This window comes from Lynx canadensis, chromosome C2, assembly GCF_007474595.2.
Source record: "Lynx canadensis isolate LIC74 chromosome C2, mLynCan4.pri.v2, whole genome shotgun sequence".
NCBI lineage: Eukaryota > Metazoa > Chordata > Mammalia > Carnivora > Felidae > Lynx > Lynx canadensis.
The window spans coordinates 67,912,719-67,934,882 of NC_044311.2; the positions used below are offsets into that span (position 1 = coordinate 67,912,719).

General features: G+C 34.9%; 1 protein-coding gene across 1 annotated transcript in view; it reads left to right on the forward strand.

The window, feature by feature from the left end:
- NAALADL2 (N-acetylated alpha-linked acidic dipeptidase like 2) overlaps window positions 1-22,164 on the forward strand; it is a 923,861-nt gene that overhangs the window by 429,510 nt on the left and 472,187 nt on the right. Inside the window, 1 exon segment of the mRNA XM_030330052.1 lies at window positions 7,937-8,087. Within this exon segment, the coding sequence (XP_030185912.1) occupies window positions 7,937-8,087 (151 nt within the window).

The window sequence follows — 22,164 nt, forward strand, 5'->3', positions numbered from 1 at the left end:
TAGAAATAAAATACAACATTCTCTTCAATATTTTTAAGCTATGGTTGGAAAAATGATATCATAATTTTATTTTTTGAATTAGGCTTCTACTATGCAGAAAACATTGCAAAAGTTGTCAAATAACATGAATTAAAAATCTGAAAGAAATTTGCCAAGTTACATTTTTCATGGTTTGAAAGTAATATAGTTTAATGGGAAAAGGAAATAAATTATGAGGACACATTACTCTGAATATGCCATTAACTATGTGGCGTGAACTAGTCATCCTTATGTCATGATTATTTTATTTGTGAAATAAGAATAATTCCACAGGCCACAATGAGATATTAGTTTAAAGTGAAATAAACATTTTATACCTGAGGATACCTTAAAAATAGGAGATCTTTCCTCCCTCCCTCCTCCTTCCCTCCCTCCCTCCCTCCTTCCCTCCATTTCTTCCTCTCTTCCTCCTTCTTCCTTCCTTCCTTCCTTTCCTTCCTTCCTTCCTTCCTTCCTTTTTGAATTATATGATAAAAGTTGAGGATTCTTTTTACAACTTCCATAGCAGGCTTAACTTTCTGCATTACTTCAAGTTTTTTTCTTCACAAAAGCAGAAGGTCATTGCTTCTTATTAATCTCACCAGAATTATTTAAATAACTTTGGATACATTAAGCAAAGCAATTTGAAATCCAAGTAGAGGTGTTCAGTGAAATCAAAAAAGAATGCTGTTTATGCCTTGGATATACTCAGTCTGATTACAGTGAATATTCCTCACCATAATAGTCTTTTTTTTTTCCTTTAACAAAGAAAGGTGAGTTTATTTCTGAAACATAACAAAGCAAACAGGAATCTTACAAATGTCTTTAATGGTATACTGACAATACAATACATAATTAAAGGGCCAAACCACAACCTATTAATAGGGAAACAATCTCAAGAAGGAAGAATAACATAAAATTTAAGCCCTGAAGTCAAAATATCTGATTAAGGAATATATTACATTCTGATATTTTCATCTTTCATATATGCCAGAGCTATGTAATTTAAATGAATAAGAATGTGCTATGAAATGTTTGATTCATGTTTTTTTAAGTTTATTTTTATTTTTATTTTTCTGTCACTAAAGCCAAGAATCCTTAACACATTCTGTTATAATGCATATTAATTCCCCTGACAGTACTTTGTAAAAATCCAGGTCTTTTTAGCAATCTAAATAAATAGGCATATAATTCACACAGTATTGATTCCAGTGTCCTCTCGGAAAGAAAATCACAGCAAGAGAATCTGATGTGTTTTATAAATTCACCCTTTAGCCAGTCTATTTGTCTTTGTAAAGGATGGATGTGTTATTGAAAGCAAAGTTGTGCTTTAGCAGAAAGATTGCCAGAGTTGAATTTGGAAAATTCGAGTTTGATCCCTGGAATTGCCACTTAGTAGTTCAGACCATGGATCAAGCTCTTATCCTTTCTGAATTACAATTTCAACAACTACTTAGTGGAAGTTGACATGACATATTTGATGTTCTGAATGAAATTCAACAAATAACTTTGGGAATACTATCTGACTCATAGTAGGTGTGCAATTAGTACTAGATGATTTGGCTTAAAAAAGACTCAGAAGGCTTAGATACTGATCACAAATATTTTTCCAAGTCTTTGTATAAAGTGTGGCACCTTCTGTGAATGTATGAGTTTGCTAGGGCTGCCATAACAAAATACCACAGTTTGGGTATTTTGGGTAGTTTAAAGAGAAAATTTCTCACAGCTTGAGGGTGCTGAAAATTTAAGATCAATGTGTTAACAAGTTTGGTTTAGCCTGAGGCCTTTTTGGCTAATCACCTCCTTTTTGCTGTGTCCTCATGTGCCTTTTCTCCATGTACACACATCTCTGATACGTCTCTTCTTCTTCTTCAGGACACTAGTCATACTGGATTAGAGTCCATAAATATGACCTCATTTAACCCTAATTACCTCTTTAAAGACTCTATTTCCGGGGCGCCTGGGTGGCGCAGTCGGTTAAGCGTCCGACTTCAGCCAGGTCACGATCTCGCGGTCCGTGAGTTCGAGCCCCGCGTCAGGCTCTGGGCTGATGGCTCAGAGCCTGGAGCCTGTTTCCGATTCTGTGTCTCCCTCTCTCTCTGCCCCTCCCCCGTTCATGCTCTGTCTCTCTCTGTCCCAAAAATAAGTAAACGTTAAAAAAAAAAAAAAAGACTCTATTTCCAAATATAGTTACATTCTGAGGTACTGAAGATTAGGACTTAAGCATATGTATCTTAAGGTGAAAAAAATTCAGCCCATAACAGTAGACTGTAATTTTATCTGTAAGACTAAGGTCCTCTTATTGTTATATTTGTTCTTGTTTTCACATGAAGACTCAGAAAGCTTTTCTAGCTATGGAGGCCAGAAGAATGGTTCTAGTGCTTGGACAGTGTTTTAAGGAACCTAAGTAACAGGGGAAAACACAAGCTTTCAACTTCAGGTTCTTGAAATTAGGTGGTAGTTGAGGGATTCCATGCATTGTAATCAGTGAAAATAAAAAGAGCAAGGCTGACATTTGATGGATTCAAAAGGATGAATTGACAACTTAGGAACATCTATGAATGGATTAAAGTCTAGTTGTGGAATTCACATTGAAGATACTGAGGAAGTGGATTGACTACCTCATAACAGCACCTTCATTCTGGAAGAGAAAAAAAATGTTTTCGTTGAAAAGTAAGAACAGAAGTTAATAAGTGTCAGGAATCAGAACAGGGTCCTTTCGCTTTCACTCTTCCTGGCTTTGATCTTCTTTGAATGATTTTTTTCTCCCCCTGAATATAAGAATACCATACAGCCACCCACACGCTGCCTGCCCCAAGACAGTGGAAATATAAACCTATGTGGGACCATTTTTAGGTACCAGACTACTTATTCTCTGAGTGAGTAGTTTTCAGGGAGCTTTGAGATTTGTAAGATCTGTTCAATAAGGCTGCTATATCCTGCCCATGGATTTGTAGTACCATTTATTTCAGAAGCAATTATTTGGCAACTGTTAAGACCTAGCTTTATACACTATACACAAGGAGAAATGTATTAATATGTTTCACAGAAGAAATATGGGATCAGCCTCCTTGAAGTTAGCCAAAGACATTTTATCTGCAAGACCCTGTCAACAAGACAAACTCACATGTTCAAATCCTAGTGTGCTAGTCTCTAACACTCCTTGTCTCTACTCTTAGATAACAAACATAAAATGAAATAACACAAAAATCAAAACAAAATAATTCTATTTTAATTATGTATTTTTATGGAAGTTTAAGCATAGCACATCTAATTGAGTGTGTGTGTGTGTGTGTGTGTATGTGTGTGTGTTAATTTCAGAAATAAGCTGGTTTAATGCTTCTATTCACATTCCAACACATGTATATCCAAGCTGCCACAAAATGTATTGCATGTTTTCCAGCCAGTGGGTGTGAAATGTAGAACAAAATAATATTCATGTAATACACTTGTACCCATATGCACTGTGTATTCATTTGTTCATTCATTGATACACACACTAATTTATTCATTAACTTAAAAAGAGAAAAATCATTTGGTAGCAGGTACTATTCTAGGCACTGGGGATATAAATTGAAGCTGCAGCATTCCTGTCTTCAAGCAGATCACAATCTAGTGCTACTAAAAATACCCATAAAATCCTTATTAATTCCTGTAGATAAAAAATACAGTAGGGGCACCTGGGTGCCTCAGTCAGTTAAGCATCCAACTTCAGCTTAGGTCATGATTTCACAGTTTGTGAGTTCAAGCCCCATGCTGGGCTCTGTGCTGCCAGCTCAGAGCCTGGAACCTGGTTTGGATTCTGTGTCTCCCTCTCTCCCTGCCCATCCTCTGCTCATGCTCTATCTCTCTCAAAAATAAATAAACATTAAAAAAAGTTAATTACAATACAATTTTACTTTGAGGACTATAATTGCTTCAAATAATGTCTCATTTGTTGGTGGAATCATGACCTAGCTTGAAGGGAGTTGACTGACTCTGCATATAGAAACACAAGTGTCCTAGGGTAGACTAGGGACCATTTCTCAGTTACTATCCCAGCCCCTATCTCAGGCACCAAAGACTTAGTAAGTCCTTGAGCTAAATAAAAGAGTAGGAGGCTGATTTAATGATTTCTACTTTCATGGAAATGTGTTCCTATATTATTTTATGTAAATTAGGAAATGGTGCCCTTGCAGGGTGATACAGACTGATGGCTCAGTACACTATACTAGCCTGTGGCTGTGAGTTGCTTCTTCATGACGTTATAACACTTGAGCTCAGGGCCATTTGCTTGACTCATTTTTTGTGTCTCCCTCTTATGTCAAATACTGTCTTAGTTTACAAGGTAGAAAACATGATGAAGAACGCTAAACTTATCACATAATATACTTGAGAGAGAGAAGCAAAAGATAATCAAACTTCTGTGTTAAGAAATCTTAGCTTTACATTTGCCTTCTCTTTTCATGAATTAGACCCCCTGTAGAATCATCCTAGGTCTCAAGTGATCTGAAAGTATGAAGGGTTCTGGGCAGGGCTAATAACTTCTACTTGTGCTCCCAGGGACAGTCAAAAGCAGACAACCCAGTGACAGCTTAGCTTACTCCTTTTTATATTGACTTGCCTTTGAATGCATTTTAAAGAATATGATCTCACTAGAAGAGTAGATCCTTTGAATATTTTAGGTAACCACTACCTCACCATGTTCAAAATGCATTTCTAACAATGTAGAGGAACATTTGTTATTTGATTTAATATAGGCAGTTTCCTCAATTGCCAACTTCATTGGAAATCCCGTAATAATTTCTGAAACTAGGTCACCAAGTTACTTATTTAGGAGCTCTGTGGTGGCCAGTAAGGGACAGCATCATGAACCAGATTTGACAACACTGAAGACCTGTCCCCCTCAGGTCCAACCATTACAGGCAGAGGATGGGAAGAGGGGATAAAATCACATATAAGGCTATCTCTTCAGGGTTGTGGGGAGGTAATCAACTCTGGCAAGAGATACTATACTATTAAACTACATAGCTTCATTATAAGCTGTCAAGTATAGAAAAATATCATGGTATATATTGATTATAAAAGAAATCACAATGTATTACCAGTCATAAGCACAAGAAGCAAAATACAACTGTAGCATTTTATTTTGACTATGATAAATTCTAAGTCACGAGGTGTCATAAAGTTTAAGCAGTCAAATAGTTAATGTATTGACCTTTTTAAAAGAGATTTTTTGAAGATAATTTGACTATCCCACTGAAGCAGGGTCAACAACAACCAAAAAATGTGGAGCATCACTTGCCTTTCTTGTGTCCATGGCAGACATCTCTCATAGAGCTATTTTCCACTTTTCACTGACCCTGAACTTGGCCTCGCAATGCTTCCCCAGGCAGCCACTAGTTGCCAGTTAATTGGGGTTAACACTTAAGATGAAAACTATTAATCATTCCACTGGTTAACTGACTTCCTAAGAGCAGGCACTTTGTCCTACTTATCTCCATATGCCAATGCCAGCATATTATGTGCAAAAAGTGACACTCAGTATATAGTTGTGAATGGATAAGTACCCCAGGAATCACAAAAATTGTTTCACTATCAGGTAATTCTTCAGAAAATATGCAAGTGACCAAAATTACGAGCAAAAATAAATTTAATGTCACTTGTAATTTTTAAAAAATGGACAGTAAATTTTTGGCTAGATTGGCAAATATTTCTTAAAAAGTAATGTTCAATGCTGGTGATGGAGGAAATAAGTACTCAGATATATGACTGGTAAGAATGTAGCTAGTTATATATAGCTTTTCTGGAGGGAAAATATTTTATCAAAAATCATAAAAAATAGTAATACTTTCACCTAGAAATTCTTTCTGTAGAAATATATTTCATAAAAATATACATTTGTGCAATGATTTAGCTATAAGGAAGTTTATTGAAGTATGATACAAAAAGTTAAAATTCATGTAAATAACAGTCAAGGATTGGTTAAATAACATTTGGCAACATTTCTACATCTTATTATTGTATTATTTATAGCATTCACATATATACAGTGTACAGCTAATAATGTTATGTGAAAGTGTACTTATCAGCATGGACCAATATTTAGTATATGGTATTATGAGAAAAAAAAAGAAAGGTTGCAAAATTTATGGTAAGTGGTCTTATTTTGTAAGTATATGTGTATATGTGCCTAAGCCCTAATAAAAGAGTTTAGAAATATTAACATTTACTACTTTTTGACAGATAGGATAATAGGATTGTTACTATTTGCCTGTATCTTTTTATTTTGTCTAGTGATCATGAATTACTTAATTTTTTTAAAGTAATTTTTAATACTTAAAAATTGTTTTCTGGAGTTGTTCATATTTCTTTCTTAATATGTTCTCCTATAGTAAGCAGAACATTCAAAATCATTCCATTGATCATTTTTTTAAAAATAGCAATTTCAGCATCTAAACATTAGAAACCCTCCCTAAGGACTTCAGTGTGAGCTTTTCAGAGTCAGTCTTAAATCCAGCCTTCTTATCGACATGTTCTTTGCTCTTTTTTCCTTTTCTCATTTCTCCCCCCTCCCTAAATTCTTCTCCCTTTTCATTAAAGCACTGATAGGAAAAACATGACTCAACATGTGAGTCAAACATTCTTTGCTTAGGGTATCAGGGTTATTTTTTTCTGATTGATAATAAAGTATGTTTAATATAATATATTAATTAAAATAATACGTACTTGTCCATTACTCAAAAATGGGAAATTACAGAATATTTTTAAAGGAGCTGAAAAAATGCCATGAATGTGATGTACTTACATCAAGTATTTTTATTTTTCTACTATAACTTCTTTTATGTAAAAACCATATTGTAGGTACAATTATGTTTTATTTTCCAATAGAAGCACATCCTAAGTATTTTCTTAGAGTTCTCTTTTTTTCAAGAGTAGCGGCTGTGCCAAACCAGCATCTTTCTCATTCATTCTTTCATTTAGTGACACTCTTGAATGTCTACTATGTGCCCCCTAAGTGCAAGTGAACATTGGAAGAGAAGATAAGCATGATTCTGTCCTCATGGTGGGGTCCAGCCAGATCCACAAGCTACTGTATTGCTTAGTCCACTGTAAAAATAAACAAGAGAAGCAGTAATTGAGAAGTGAAGCACAAGTGTTAACTAGAGTCACACAGTGAATTGCAACTGCCTACACTTAATGTGATTCCTAGCCATCATCTCCATCATTTCTTTCCCCAGTGTCCCCTAAGTACCTTTCCCCTCTCAGGAGAAACAAATGGATTAGCAAATTATGATTATTGTTTTCCACATCAGGTAAATCACCCTAAAGTATACAAGCTCTTTACCCAAAAAAATTAATTTACCAAGTTAAAACAAAAAGAACATGAAATGTCAAGTTCATCCTCCCCATCATACTTACTGAAGAAGAGAGAGGAATCTGCATTAGATATGTTTCAAATGAAGTAGTCAGGAATTGTTTTCTTTTTTTTTAAGTTATTTATTTATTTTGAGAGAGAGAGAGAGAGAGAGAGAGAGAGAGAGAGATTAGGGAAGGGGCAGAAAGAGAGGGAGAGAGAGATCCCAAGCAGGCTCCACACTGTCAACCCAGAGCCTGACATGGGGCTTCATCTCATGGACCGCAAGATCATGACCTGAGCCGAAATCAAGAGTCAGATGCTTAACCAACTAAGCCACTTAGCTACCCCATTCAGGAACTACTTTCAAAATCCTTAGTGACAGAGACAGAGCAGGAACTCACCATTCAGAGGGAGGCCCCTTAGTTCCTTGTATTCCTCAGTTGCTATATCTGGGAGATCTGGTTGGCCCACCCAGGGCAGAGATCAGAGTGACTGGTATAGTGGGGGGCCCTCAGGAAGGTTCAGGACAGTAGATATTTGCATCTGATATTTTTAATAGTTTTTTTTCTCCTCTTTTAGCTTTCTTTATTGGAAAAGGCTGGATTTGGTGGTGTTCTTCTATATATTGATCCTTGTGATTTACCAAAGACTGCAAATCTTAGCTATGATACCTTCATGGTGTCACTGAACCCAGGAGGAGACCCTTCTACGCCTGGTTATCCAAGTGTGGGTAAGTGTGTTGTTAATCTTTATTATCCTCTTAACTATTACAGGTTGTAATTTATGAGTACATACCACCTAAATTAATCAAGGAATGGCAAAGTTGGAAAATTCTTACCACCCATATTTAAAAAATGATTTTTTTTTATCTGCTCAAATTATAGGCTACCCTTTGTTGGAATAAAACTTTTGGAAGTCTGTAATAGATGTTTGGGTAAATTGCAGTATTGTGAACAAAGAGAAAACATATTTTATATTATTATTGATTGACTTAAAGATAAATTAATACTCTGTGGGACAGGCACTCCAAATAGTGGGAAACATAAAAATACCTAGAAGGATGAAATAGCTGCTGCTTTCGGATGTCTGTAATTACTTTCAGTACCGAGTCTAGGGTTACACATGGTCTTGAGTGAGTAGTGGAAATAATGTTGGAGAAGAATGGAGTTAATATGAACGACTTGTCTGGCTCCCTAAAGGAAGGGATCAGTCACTGGTGGCATAGAGATGGCCATCTTTGCATCAAATATCCTTCCCTTTCTCGATAAGTTGTGTTCATGTTATTGGGGAGGTCATGTGGTAGAGAGAAGACACCTGTGATTTTGGCAGGTGCTTCCTGCATCATTGAATTTCTGTCCAGTGTATCATTAACAAGTAGTCCGTTAATACAGACTTGGCCAAAGAAGAAGTTCTGTGAACCTTCTTCCAGGGTGATAGTAACCCATTAACCATGACACTACTGTCAGTAATTAAAGTAACAAAAACTTCATGTAATAATTCATGTATTTTGCCAAAATTTCTCCCTGTTTTCCAGAAAACATCACAATAGAACATTCTCTAATTATTCAAGTCCAGTTATCCTCTCCTACCTATATTAACTTCTCTGCTAATCAATAACTCTCACCGAAAGAAGTCTATGAGTCAATATGAGTTATATTTATAAATTGTGTTAGGTCTATGGTGACTGCTTTGTCCTCCCATGCTACACTTTAAATAATCTATTTAAGAATTTTTCTGAGACCTTATTGATCTGTGTTTTTACAGTCTATTGTCTCATTGTTAGAATTTTGAAAATTAAAATTAGGAAATGTCCATCTACAATTTCTAGGCATCACCAAAAATGTCATTCCACTCTCCCATTTGCAAATGCCTCTGAACTCCCTGGGCTGTTACAGCTCAGCTTCAGGCGCTTGGACACTGTGGAGGCTCTAACTCTTGGTGATGAATCAGTAGGCTGCACATGCTATCGCAAAGTACTTTATGAATACTCCTTTTAAATTGGTAAATTGCTCAATCACCCCCATTTTGCTCTCTTAACATTGTTTTTGGCTCCAGTCATTTCATAAATTAGAATCCAGTATATCTAGCAAAATGTTGGCCAGATTCTCAAGTAATCTCAGAATGCTTCTTTCCCCCTTTTTCTCTTTCTCTTTATTTTCTTGAAATAATTTCAACTCACAAACAATTTTAAATAGAGTATTTAGAAAATATGTGGTAACTTAATGCCAGCTTTCCTCTCGTATTAACATCTTACATAATATTATGCAGGTACCAAAGCCATAAAATTCGGCATTGATACAGTGCTGTTAACTCAATTATAGACTTTTTTTTTTTCTGACCCAGTATCCTGTCTGGAATTCCATGCTACATTTCAAGTTACCTTGTCTCCTTACTCCTCCCAAATCTGAAATAATCCCCTCAGTATCTCTTTTATACCCTGACCCTTTGAGGAATACTGGCAGTTTATTTGTAGAATCTCTCAACTGAGTTTGTCCAATATTTTCTCATGATTAAATTGGTTATAGGTTTTTGGCAGGAATACTGCAGAAGAGACGGTGTGCCCTCCTCAGTGTATTATGTGAGGAGGTACATTATTGCGGATATACGTCATTTCCCATGCTATTAACTTTTATCCCTTGGTTATGAAAACTATGTGTTTCAAATGGTGTTTGCCAGTTTTCTCTCCTGTATTTGGTACTATTTTTCCCCGTTGTAATTCATGGATATCTTCTGGGAAGATACTATAAGGATACCTAAATATCCTCTTTTTTTATTGTACTTTTCCTCATAAATAACAGCATTCATCAATGACTCTTGTTTGTTACAATATTTCTGTTGGTATTTGCTAAGTCATGATTTTCTACTTCCATCATTCCTTTAGAATCTTTCTTACCAGAAGCATTTTTATAATGTGAGTAATCATACTTGCTGCCTACATTCTAACAAGATGAAATAACTAACCATTTGGGGCAAATTATAAGTCAGAATTCTTAGGCCCAATAACAAAATACAAATGCAATAAATAATATCACTCTATTCTTTTTTTATATATATATATATATGAAATTATTGACAAATTGGTTTCCATACAACACCCAGTGCTCATCCCAAAAGGTGCCCCTCCTCAATACCCATCACCCACCCTCCCCTCCCTCCCACCCCCCATCAACCCTCAGTTTGTTCTCAGTTTTTAACATTCTCTTATGCTTTGGCTCTCTCCCACTCTAACCTCTTTTTTTTTTTTTCCTTCCCCTCGCCCATGGGTTCCTGTTAAGTTTCTCAGGATCCACATAAGAGTGAAACCATATGGTATCTGTCTTTCTCTGTATGGCTTATTTCACTTAGCATTACACTCTCCAGTTCCATCCACGTTGCTACAAAAGGCCATATTTCATTTTTTCTCATTGCCACGTAGTATTCCATTGTGTATATATACCACAATTTCTTTATCCATTCATCAGTTGATGGACATTTAGGCTCTTTCCATACTTTGGCTATTGTTGAGAGTGCGGCTATGAACTCTATTCTTAATGTACTCACATGAAGAATTCCTTTACAAATATCATGCCAGTGTATATGTGTGGCCGGGGGAGGGTCTCTTTTTTTCTTTTACATATTAATCTCTATATAAACAAAGAAAATGAAAAGATTCAACCCTTTTCTCTCTTTTCTCTGGTTGCTGAGAAGCTCTCATGAACTGTAGTGACCTATTCACTGGCTTCTGATTCATTTATTCCTTCCTCCTGCAATTGTCTTACCCCCTGGGGTTTGGGTCACATTTTTTAAAAAATGTAATGCAACCCTCCTCAATTTGTGGGGAGGAAGAGAGGGAAGAGGAGAAGGCAGGTTATGAATTGTAAATAAAAACTACAAATAAATATTTGTTCAAAGTGAATAAAAGTATCTGACTTAATACCCTACAGTATAGTTAGGTAAATGATTATTAGAGGAAGTAATATAAAAGCACTTCTTTTTCCAGTTTTAGGAATTTTATTTTATTAACTAATCTAAGGATAATTAAGTTCTAAAGAAGGGTATGGAATAATAAAAATCCAAGTGTGTGGTTTTGTTTTTTAATATATGTATGTATAATAAACAGAATAGCATAATGAACTTTCCATATGCCTCACCTGGCTTCCTTAACTATCTACATTTCTAGTTTTATGTTTTGTGTTGTCTGTACATCTCTCACATCCCACAGCGCCACTTGCCTATTTTTACACAGAAAATTTACACAGATTGAAATGTACACATCTTAACTGACAAAAGGATATACCCATGTAATCTCTCTGCCTATTTAGCTATAGTACATTTTCATCACGTCTGAGAGTTCAGAGTCCTTCCCATCACCAGCCCTTGCCTAAGCACCAGTCTCACATATATCATGGTACATATTAGAAATTGGTACAATTAGAAACACACAGTAAGTATATCGTGTGCAAGTTCTTTTGCTCACAATAATGTCTTTGATGTTTATTCATTGTTGCATGTATCAGTAAGTCATTTTTTTTTATTATTGGGAAGCATACCACAATTTTTGTATTGATTCAAGTAGGTGTTTTTTATTATTTTTTAATGTTTATTTATTTTTGAGACAAATACAGAGCATGAGTGGGAGAGGGGCAGAGAAAGAGGGAGACACAGAACATGAAGCAGGCTCCAGGTTCTGAGCTGTCAGCAAAGAGCCCGAGCAAGGTGGGGTTTGAAATCACGAGCCGTTAAATCGTGAACTGAGCTGAAGTTGGATGCTTAACCAACTGAGCCACGCAGGTGCCCCAAGTAGGTGTTTTTTAAACAAGAATGCCGAGGCACTCTTCCATGATACATGATCCAAATGGATTTACATAAGACACAGGAACTTCTGTAAGATAGGTTTGCTCAGTAAGCCCTCATCTGCATATCCAAAAAGTCCTTGATTATTATGGAATCAGAACAAAGAGTAAAAAAGATTTTAAATAACCTTTCCTCCCATAACACTGAAAAAAAAAGTCTCATTCTTTTAACAGAAATAAGCCCTTACCTTCATTTGGCATATTAACCACAATGAACCTTATTTTCTTCACATTAAAAGGAATCATACTAATATAATAAATACATAGATACATAGATAGAGATACAGACCTTACAAGATGGTTTGTAAGGAAATGCAGTATCTAAAACTTTGCCCCAGACTAAATAGGAATTCTGAAAGAGGGGCCCAACTTTCTGTGCTCTAACAAACTCTTCAGGTGATGCAAATGAATTTTGAGACCCAATGAGTTAAAGAACTCTATGCTTCATCTGCCAAATCACATTTGGACCACTAGGACTACTGACCTAAACTTTGTGACCTCATATTACTGTTCTTTCAATATCTTATATTGCTGCCTTTCATTTCCCTGCCTCCATGCCAATCAGGACTGGGGAATACATGTGCTCTGGATCCTGGACCCAGTTTTTCTACTCCATTAGCTCTCAGTAAATATTGGTTGAGTGAGTAACTTGTTCCCTTACAGACTACTTGTCTTTGATGATTCTGACCCTGGGCTGTACCCTGATTCTAATTAACCTAATTAAAACTAAAAAAAAAAGTGTCTATAAGCATTGTACCTCTGACAGGTTTGTTTACAAAATACGTGGTTTTTTCCTCCTTAAATGCTCCTGTCAATTCTTTCACACCTATTATACCACTCAAAACAGCAGTAATTCTGCTTAAGATATTAGGATATTTAAAGTCTAATGTATTCTCTTAATTCCTTTGATAAATTATCAAATGTTTCAAAGATTAAGTGTCCAGACTTCATCATACTGCTTCCACCAACTTGCTACAAGTATTTCAACTCTAATAAACTATAGTCGAAGCATACCTCATTCCCTAGAACCATCTAATTTTAGAATTCTAAGAGACTTTAGGGCTCATATGGTTTTGAGTGACAAAAACTTATCATCATGTTAGCTGGGGCTCATGGAAATGTGGAATAAGAACTAACATTTACAGTAACTGCCTCATAATTATAACACCAGTGACCAGTTATAAACAAAGATATACTTAACTTTAATGTATTAATTGGTAAAGCTCGAAACAAAGAGTGAACCAGAAAGCTAAGGGTGAGAATAAATATAGGGAGGTGAGAAATGGGTATCTTTAAGGATATATCATTTGGCCTATGTTGAAACGTGGAAAAGAAAATCCTTCCCCAGTTTCTAAGCTTCAGATTGTCTGACAACCAGACCAAAAATACTATTAGTAGTTGAAAATTCTTTTCTTTCCATATTCTTTTTAAAAAAAAATAATTTATCTTCTGAAACTTCTGCTGGATATAGAATTTATTTTTAGTACCATCTCCAAAAAACTGCCTGTCTAATCTATGGACAACTAGTTAATTGAAATCCAAATTTTCTTTTATCTTGACTTAGACTTAATTATCCTATACCCTACTTTCTGAAATCCATCTTGATTTAAAGTTTTGTGTATATGTCCCTCCATTTGTTACAATCCTGTTTTTTCCCCTTTTTTTCTTTGTTTCAAATTCTGGAGAGGAAGGGTTTTTTTCAGTGGTTTTACTCTAGTGAAGTGTATCAAATGACACAGTTTATTTAATATTCCCAGTGTTACAATTCAGTGGATCTGTGTGTTGTTTACCTGCTGTCTGTTCAACATCACCTCTGCCAACCCAAACCATTCAAAGAATAAAGAATATCACTGTAATTTGTGACAAGTCTTCTCCAGGTGTTCTTGGTCCAGTTACCTGGACAAATGTCAGAAGACTGACTTCAGTTGGCACTAAATCAACTGAGACAGTGTTGAACTATTCCCTCACTAGAATAGCAGGAAATATAAATATGTGCCTAGTTGTCAAAACAAAGTGTTAGATATTCACAGCATGAAATGCCTTGTCATTTTGTTGGGAAAAAATAAAGTGTCTGTGTTTTTATTATTTTACTCTAACTGGTGGTTCTTGTATGTGTCCTGAAGGCTTCAGATTTACATGAAATATTGTCCAACTTGATTCTAAGAACTATTTAAAGAGTGGCTCATTGTTAAGCTGATTTTTTTCTTGGTGAGTTTAATTTGCACCATATTGAAAAGATAGATTGTTTAAATTCAAACTGCCTCCTTGCAAAATTTAAATTTTGTTTGAAAAATAATTTTAGTTACATAGGTTTTCTTGATCTCAAACAGAGAAATTTATAACTGCTAGAATGTCTGAGATTACAGCCCCTTAGAGAATATTTGAATGATTATGTTCATAGATAATATGTGTGTGCCATGTAGTTTATTAGTCACTCAGGATGTTCTTTACTGATTATTGTGCTTGGAACTCTCTATTTTGAATTAAACACATACTCAGTGGAGATAATCCATTTGTTTAAGAATCAAAGTTCCCATAAAAATCGATGGGGATTCCAAGATAATAAAATCCACTGCTTGAAAAAATGATTATCAGTGAATTTCCATCACAATTAGTATAAGAAGCTAATGGAAACAACAGAAAAAATTAGTTTTACATTTTTATAGGACTAATTTATATGCTTTATCTTATTAGATCTTTCAGCAGGACAGCTTTTATTGTCCCCACTTTCTAGATAAGTAAATTGATACTTAGAGAAACTGACCTAATCAAAGTAACTAGATTAACATAACCAGACTTTAAATCCCAAGTGCAGAACTTCTAACCAAATGGGGATTCTACTAACATTATCTGGCATCAACCATAAAATTTAGGTAAATGAGATTTATGAAAATCAGAGTTCCATTTGGTGTGATATCTGACAAATGATTCAAATTTAATGTTAAAAACAGCGCTTGGCTTCATGTGTTTGTTTTTTCCCTGCTTTTAACACTTGCTTAAGTGTAATGTTGCAAGTGAAACATAAAATACAATGCTAAATTTATAAAGCTTGCCTACGGGTTTAGACATCAACATGTTCAAATTGTTCAATATGACATCAGAACAAATTTAGATTGAATCATATGCAATTGCCACTATTCTTCCAGAGTAGAGTTTCTATTCTTATCTACAAAAATAACAATTATATATTATAAAATAAATAAATTGAATAATTAATTAACCAAAGTATGTGAAGAAAAGCAACAACAAAAAGACCTTGTTTTATTTTCAATCACAAAATTATATAGATTATTTTAGTGGAATGTATTCAAACCTGTCATTTCCCCCAACTTTATTAACCTTTTCCTTTAATAGCTTTAAACTGTGTAAAATACAACCATCTGATTATCTTTCTCAAAGATTGAAATTCATAATATCATAAGTACAACCCCTTTTTCAAAGTAGTAGGCAGTAGCTGAGCAGAAAATATCTGCCGAAATTGCATAAAAGAGCAAGAATACATCTGAGAAATAATAAATTATGCTGTACAGTACAATTAATTTTACTTTTCCCAGCTACTTTTTATACTTTTTTATCTGCTATGGTCAGGAACTGTAAACTATAGTAGCAGGAGGTTTTAGTGTTGCCAAACTTAAGCTATTTTAGAGAAAATATCATTAATAGAACTAATGTGAATCATAAAAATATCAGTGTAGTCTGTTTTGACTTTCACTATCAAATGATAAAGGCTATATAAATATAATAGCAATCTTATTATTTCTAAACTATTCATTATGAAGAGTGAATTTTCAACATGTGGCAAATTATACTCCGGAGGTATCAGACAATTCTCATAGCCTTATATAGTAAGTCTCAGTGGTTTAAGAAGTTGATTTCCAGTGTGCTTGGGTGGCTGAGTACATTGAGCATCTGACTCTTGGTTTCACCTCAGGTCATGATCTCATGGTTTCTTGGGTTTAAGCCCCACATCCAGTTTGCTCAAAATAAATAAATAAACTTAAAAAAAGGAAGCTGATTTCCAAATCAAAAATTATAGTGAACTCAAAAGTATTCTTTGTTGATGTCTTTCAGAAAACAGGGCATGATATGTGTTAATTTTTTTTCTTTTCTAGTTACTGGCAGAAAATAATCCATATTATGCCAAAGCAATCTGGAAACTAAAGTTAGTAATATAGTGACTACAGAAAAGCTTTCTATATCCATGTTAAATGTGACATTCTATTGCTTAATTCTCTAAGTGGGTCAAGGTAATTAAGATTTTCATTAACTCCTTTTTATTTTTTTTCCATTTTCAGCTTTACTGAGGTATACTTGACAATTTCAGTATATTTAAGGAAAACAATATGATGAGTCAATACATATATAACTTGTGAAGGATTCCTACTGAGTTAATTAACACATTCCTCACCTATTATATTTACCTTCTTTTTATTCTTTATTTTTGGTAAGAACATATAATTTTTTACTTTCATGGCAAATTTCAACTATGTAATACAATATCATTACCTATAATCACCATGTTAAATATTAGATCTTCAGACATTATTTATTCTTCTTATAATGTCAGTTTTGTACCCTATTGCCAGGCTGTCCCAATTTCTCCCACTTAACAGATCCTGGCAACCATCATTCTACTTTGTTCCTATAAGTTCAACTTTTCTTTATTTCTCCTTCTTTTTTCCTCTTTCTATCTTGTATGTATTTTTTTTTTAAGATTCCACATATAAATGATACCATGTAGTATTTGTCTTTCTTTGTCTGGCTAATTTCACTTAGCATAACATCCTTCAGGTTCATCTAAGTTGTTTTAAATGTCAGGAGTTGTTTATTTTTTAAGGCTGAATAATAACCTTTGTGTATGTATACCACAATTTCTTTGTTATTCATCTGTAGACTGACACATAGTTGGGTTTTCATACTTTAGTGATTGTGACTAGGCTACAATGAACATAGGAATATAGTTTCTTTTTGATGATAGTGATTCCATGTCTTTCAATATATACACAGAATTAGGATACTTGGTCATGTGGTAATACTATTTGTCTTTGTTGAGGAACTTCCATACTGTTTTCCATAGTTGCTGTATCAGATTATAGTCCCACCAACAGTATACAAGGGTTTCCTTCACTTTCCATCCTTACCAGCATTTGTATCTTTTGACTTTTTGATAACAGACATCCTAAAGGTTGTAATTGTGATATGCAGATTTCCCTGGTGATTGGTGATATTGTACACCTTTTCATGCACCTACTGGACATTTGTATACTGTCTTGGAAAAAAAATGTCTATTCAGGTCCTTTGCCCACTTTTCAATTGGGGATTCTTTCTTTTCTTCTTCTTCTGGTAGCCGTGTAGGGGACGGCGGAGGCGGACCTGGAGAAGGAAAAGAATGACTAAGAAGGACAGCCTCCTCCTCCTCCTCCTCCTCCCCCCCTCCTCTCCCTCCTCCTCCCCTCCTCCTCTTCCTCTCCCTCCTCCCCCTCCTCTCCCCCTCCTCCTCCTCCTCCCTTCTTTTCCCACTTCTTTTTCTTCTTCTTCTGTTCTTCTTCTTTTCTTCTTCTTCTTCTTCTTCTTCTTCCCTCTAATGAATGTATGGCCTCCTTATATATTTGAATTTTTGGATAGTAACTCCTACCTGATAAGTTATTTGCAAATCTATTTTCCCATTCCATTGGATGCCTTCTCATTTTGTTGATTGTTTCATTTGCTGTGCAAAGATTTTTAGTTTGATATAGTCTCACTTGTTTATTTTTTCTTTTGCAAAATAAATAAATGCCTTTGCTTTGGTATCAAATCCCCAAATATCACTGCTGATACCAATGTAAAGTGCTTACCACCTATGTTTTCTTATAGGAGTTGTACGATTTCATGCCTTATGTTCAAATCTTTAATCCACTTTGATTTTTGTGAGTGATGTAAGATAGGGGTCCAGTTTCATTCTTTTCCATATAGCTATCCAATTTAACCAACATTATTTATTAACAGACTATCCATTCCCCATTGTATATTCTTGGCTCCTTGTCCATTATTAGTTATCCATGTGTGGATGTGTTTATTTATAGGCTTTCTGTTTTTTTCTCTTGATCTGTATATCTGTTTTTTGCCAATACCATACTGTTTTGATTACTATAGCTCTGTAACATACTTTTGAATTGGAACACATGGTTCCTTCACCTTTGGTCTTCTTTTCAACATTATTTTGGCTATTTGGGATCTTTTGTGGTTCCATAAAAAGTTTAGGATTGTTTGTTCTATTTCTGTGAAAAATGCCATTAAATTTTTATAAGGATTACATTGAATCTGTAGACCTCTTTTGGTATTATGGAAAATTTTTTAACTTAAAAAAAAAATTAGCATTATTCATTTGTGAAAGAGAGACAGAGTGTAAGCCGGAGAGGGGCAGAGAGAACAGAAGACACAGAACTTGAAGCAGGCTCCAGGCTCTGAGCTGTCAACATAGCTGTGAGATCATGACCTGAGCAGAAATCAGACACTTTATGGACTGAGTCACCCAGGCGTCCCTGTATTATGGAAATTTTAACAATATTAATTCTTCTAATCCAAGAACATGGGCTATCTTCACATTTATTTGTGTGTCTTTTTTTCCAATTTCTTTCAAATCAATGTCTTACAGTTTTCAGTGTACAGATATTTCAGCCTGTTATATAAATTTACTCTTAAATATTTCATTCTTTTGATGCTATTGTAAATGGGATTATTTTCTTCATTTCCAGTAGTTCATTATTAGTGTGCAGAAACATAACTTACTTTTGTATATTCATTTTGTATTCTGATACATCACTAAATTTGTTTATTCTAACAGATTTTTGGTGGTGTCTTTAGGGTTTTGTCATTTATCATCACTTCTTCCTTTCTGATTTGTATGCATTTTATTTTTCTCTCTATCCTAATTGCTCTGGCCAGGACTTGTAGTACAATGTTGAATAACAGTGGTGATCTTGTTCCTGATTTTAGAGGAAAAGCTTTCAGTTTCAGCTTTTCACTATTAAGAATTAATTAGCTGTGGGCTTGTTGCAAATGGTCTTTATTAGTTTATAGTACTTGCCCTCTATACCCACTTTGTTGGGAGTTTTCATCATGAAAGGATGTTGAATTTTATCAGATGTCTTCCCTGTATCTATTGAGATCATACTATTTTTATTCTTCATTCTGTTGCTGTGGTGTATTACACTGGTATACATATGGTGAACATCCTTGTATCCCAAGAATAAATCCCACTTTATCATGGTGTAGAATCCATTTAATGTACCATTGAATTCTGTTTGCTACTATTTTGTTGAGGATTTTTGCATCTATGTTCATTAGGGATATTGACCTGTGATTTTCTTTTGTGGTGTCCCTATCTGGCCTTGGTATCAGGTTAATGCTGATTTTATAAAATGAGTTTGAAAGTGTTCCTTCTTCTTCTTCTTCTTTTCTTTTTTTTTTGGAAGATTTTAAGAAGGATTGGTATTAACTCTTCTTTAAATTTTTGGTACAATTCACCAGCAAAGCTATATGGCCTTGGGCTTTTCTTTGTTGGGAGATTTTAGATTTAAAATCCTTACTAGTAATTTGTCAGTTCACATTTTCTATTTCTTCATGATTTATTTTGGTAGGTTATATTTTCTAGGAATCCATCCATCTGTTCTACATTATCCACTTTTTTCCTATAAAATTGTGCATAGTAGTCTCTTAGTCCCTATAGCGATACTTTTTTAATCTCATAAGTTAGTAGTAGCCAATAATATACTATCGAATTTCTTTAACGATCATTTGTTTCCTAAATGTTTTCAATCCTCCCCTTATAATTACTTTACTTAATGTGCTATAAAATGGTAAACTATTTATTTGTTTATTGGATCTCTCTCTCTGTCTCTCTCTCTCTCTCTCTCTCTATATGTATTTACTTATGTATAAATATACAAATGTTTATGTATAATTGTATATAAATGTTTATTAATATATAAATATATATAAGTGTTTATATATGGTATATATAAAAGAATGCTTATACATGGCATTTGATTTTTGTGTATTTTTCTTCTTTTGCAAAACCAGACATAGTAAAATGTTTAATTTCTTTATAGTTCACTTCAAATTCATTATAAAGTAAATCTAAACTTGAAGTGGAAATACAGGTAAATAAAACAAGATTTGAAACTGTTTGTCAATATTCATATGTAAATAGCAAAGCATTGACTATGAGGCATAAGATTACATAATTTGCAATAGGGAAACTATGGAGGTGATAGAAGAATATGAATGAAATCTTGCTGATTTTCCTAAAAATAGGGATAGAAACCTGTATAAATTTGTTTCCTTAGTTTATTTTTGTTATTTTTACATTTTGATATAAGATTAAAAGTACTTGGTAGAATAGTATAAAGAACTTCTGTTCTCTGTGTGTATATATATATATGTGTGTATGTATACCATTCTTATCTTTAAAGGAAGGGTATGTAGTAAAAATATTGTGATCAAAAATTAGTTCTTCATCCTCACCCCCTCTTCAGTGTGGTGGTTATTTATTTAAAATGTCTCTAGATTTATTGGTTTCTATTTGTAGTTCACATTAATTGCTTATTCCCTCAGTCTTTAATGGCTTCTTTTAGTATCAAATATAACATGGTTCCAAGGTGCCTGGGTGGCTTAGTCAATTAAGCATGGACTCTTGATTTTGGCTCAGGTCATGATCTCATGGTTCATGGGTTGGAGCCCTGCATCCTGTTCTGCACTCATAGTATGGAGCCTGCTTTGGATCCTCTGTCTCCCTCTCTCTGCCCCTCCCCCACTCGCTTTTCCGTGCTCTCTCTCAAAAATAAATGTTAAAATATATATATGTGTGTGTGTGTGTGTGTATACACATATATGTATGTATACACATATATGTGTGTGTGTGTGTGTGTGTGTGTGTGTGTGTACCCTGAGTACACATATATATGTATAAAAAATGGTTCCAAAAGTCAAAATTATACAAAAATGGGTACTCAGGGAAGTTCCCCCCCCCCTACTTCAATTCTTCTGTTTCACTTCACTCACTCCTTATTGGTCTTTCCTGTGTTTCTTTTTGTAAAAAATAAGCAGATAAATGCATGTTCTCTTATTTCCCCTTTGAGTTTACATAAAATGCAGCATTTCATTATTCTTTTTTTTTAATGTTTATTTTTGACAGAGAGAGAGAGACAGAGCATGAGCAGGAGATGGGCAGAGAGAGAGGGAGACACAGAATCCAAAGCAGGTTCCAGGCTCCGAGCAGTCAGCACAGAGCCTGACGCGGGGCTAGAATTCACTGAGATCATTACCTGAGCTGAAGTTGACACTCAACCGACTGATCCACCCAGGCGCCCAGCATTTCATTATTCTTAATTGTGCTTTTTTTTTCTTTTTTTTCATGGAGCAATTCTAAAAATCTCTCCCTAAGTGTTCTTAGAGATTGCCGATAGTGGGGTTCTCCAGAAGCAGGTACTGAGAGACAGTGTGGTTGGCAGGATTTTTGTTTGAGATAAGTACCCGTGGGAAAAAGAAAACACCAGAAGGACTGGGCAGGGATAGAAGTGGTGCTGCAGGACAGTATAACCACCTGTGAGTGTATGCTCTATCAGAATCTCCAATAGTGGACTGAATGGCCAGGCCTTCGTGCCTCTTCTGCAATCAGTCTTTGGATGTGTGCCTCCCCGAGAAGGGCATGCCGTTGGTTGAAATGATTCTCTGGGACTAAAACAAACTTTGCACAGTGTAACAGCTGGTGGCACTATGCTGATAGTACTCAGAGAAGCAGGATTAAAAGTATCCTCTTAGGGCACCTGGGTGTCTCAGATGGTTAAGCATCTGACTCTTGATTTCAGATCAAGGCATTATCTCACGGTCCTGAGTTCCAGCTCTGTGTCATGTGTGGAGCCTGCTTAAGATTCCCTCCCTCTACCCCTCTCCTGTTTGTGTGCTCTCTCTCTCTCACTCTCTCAAAAAAAAATG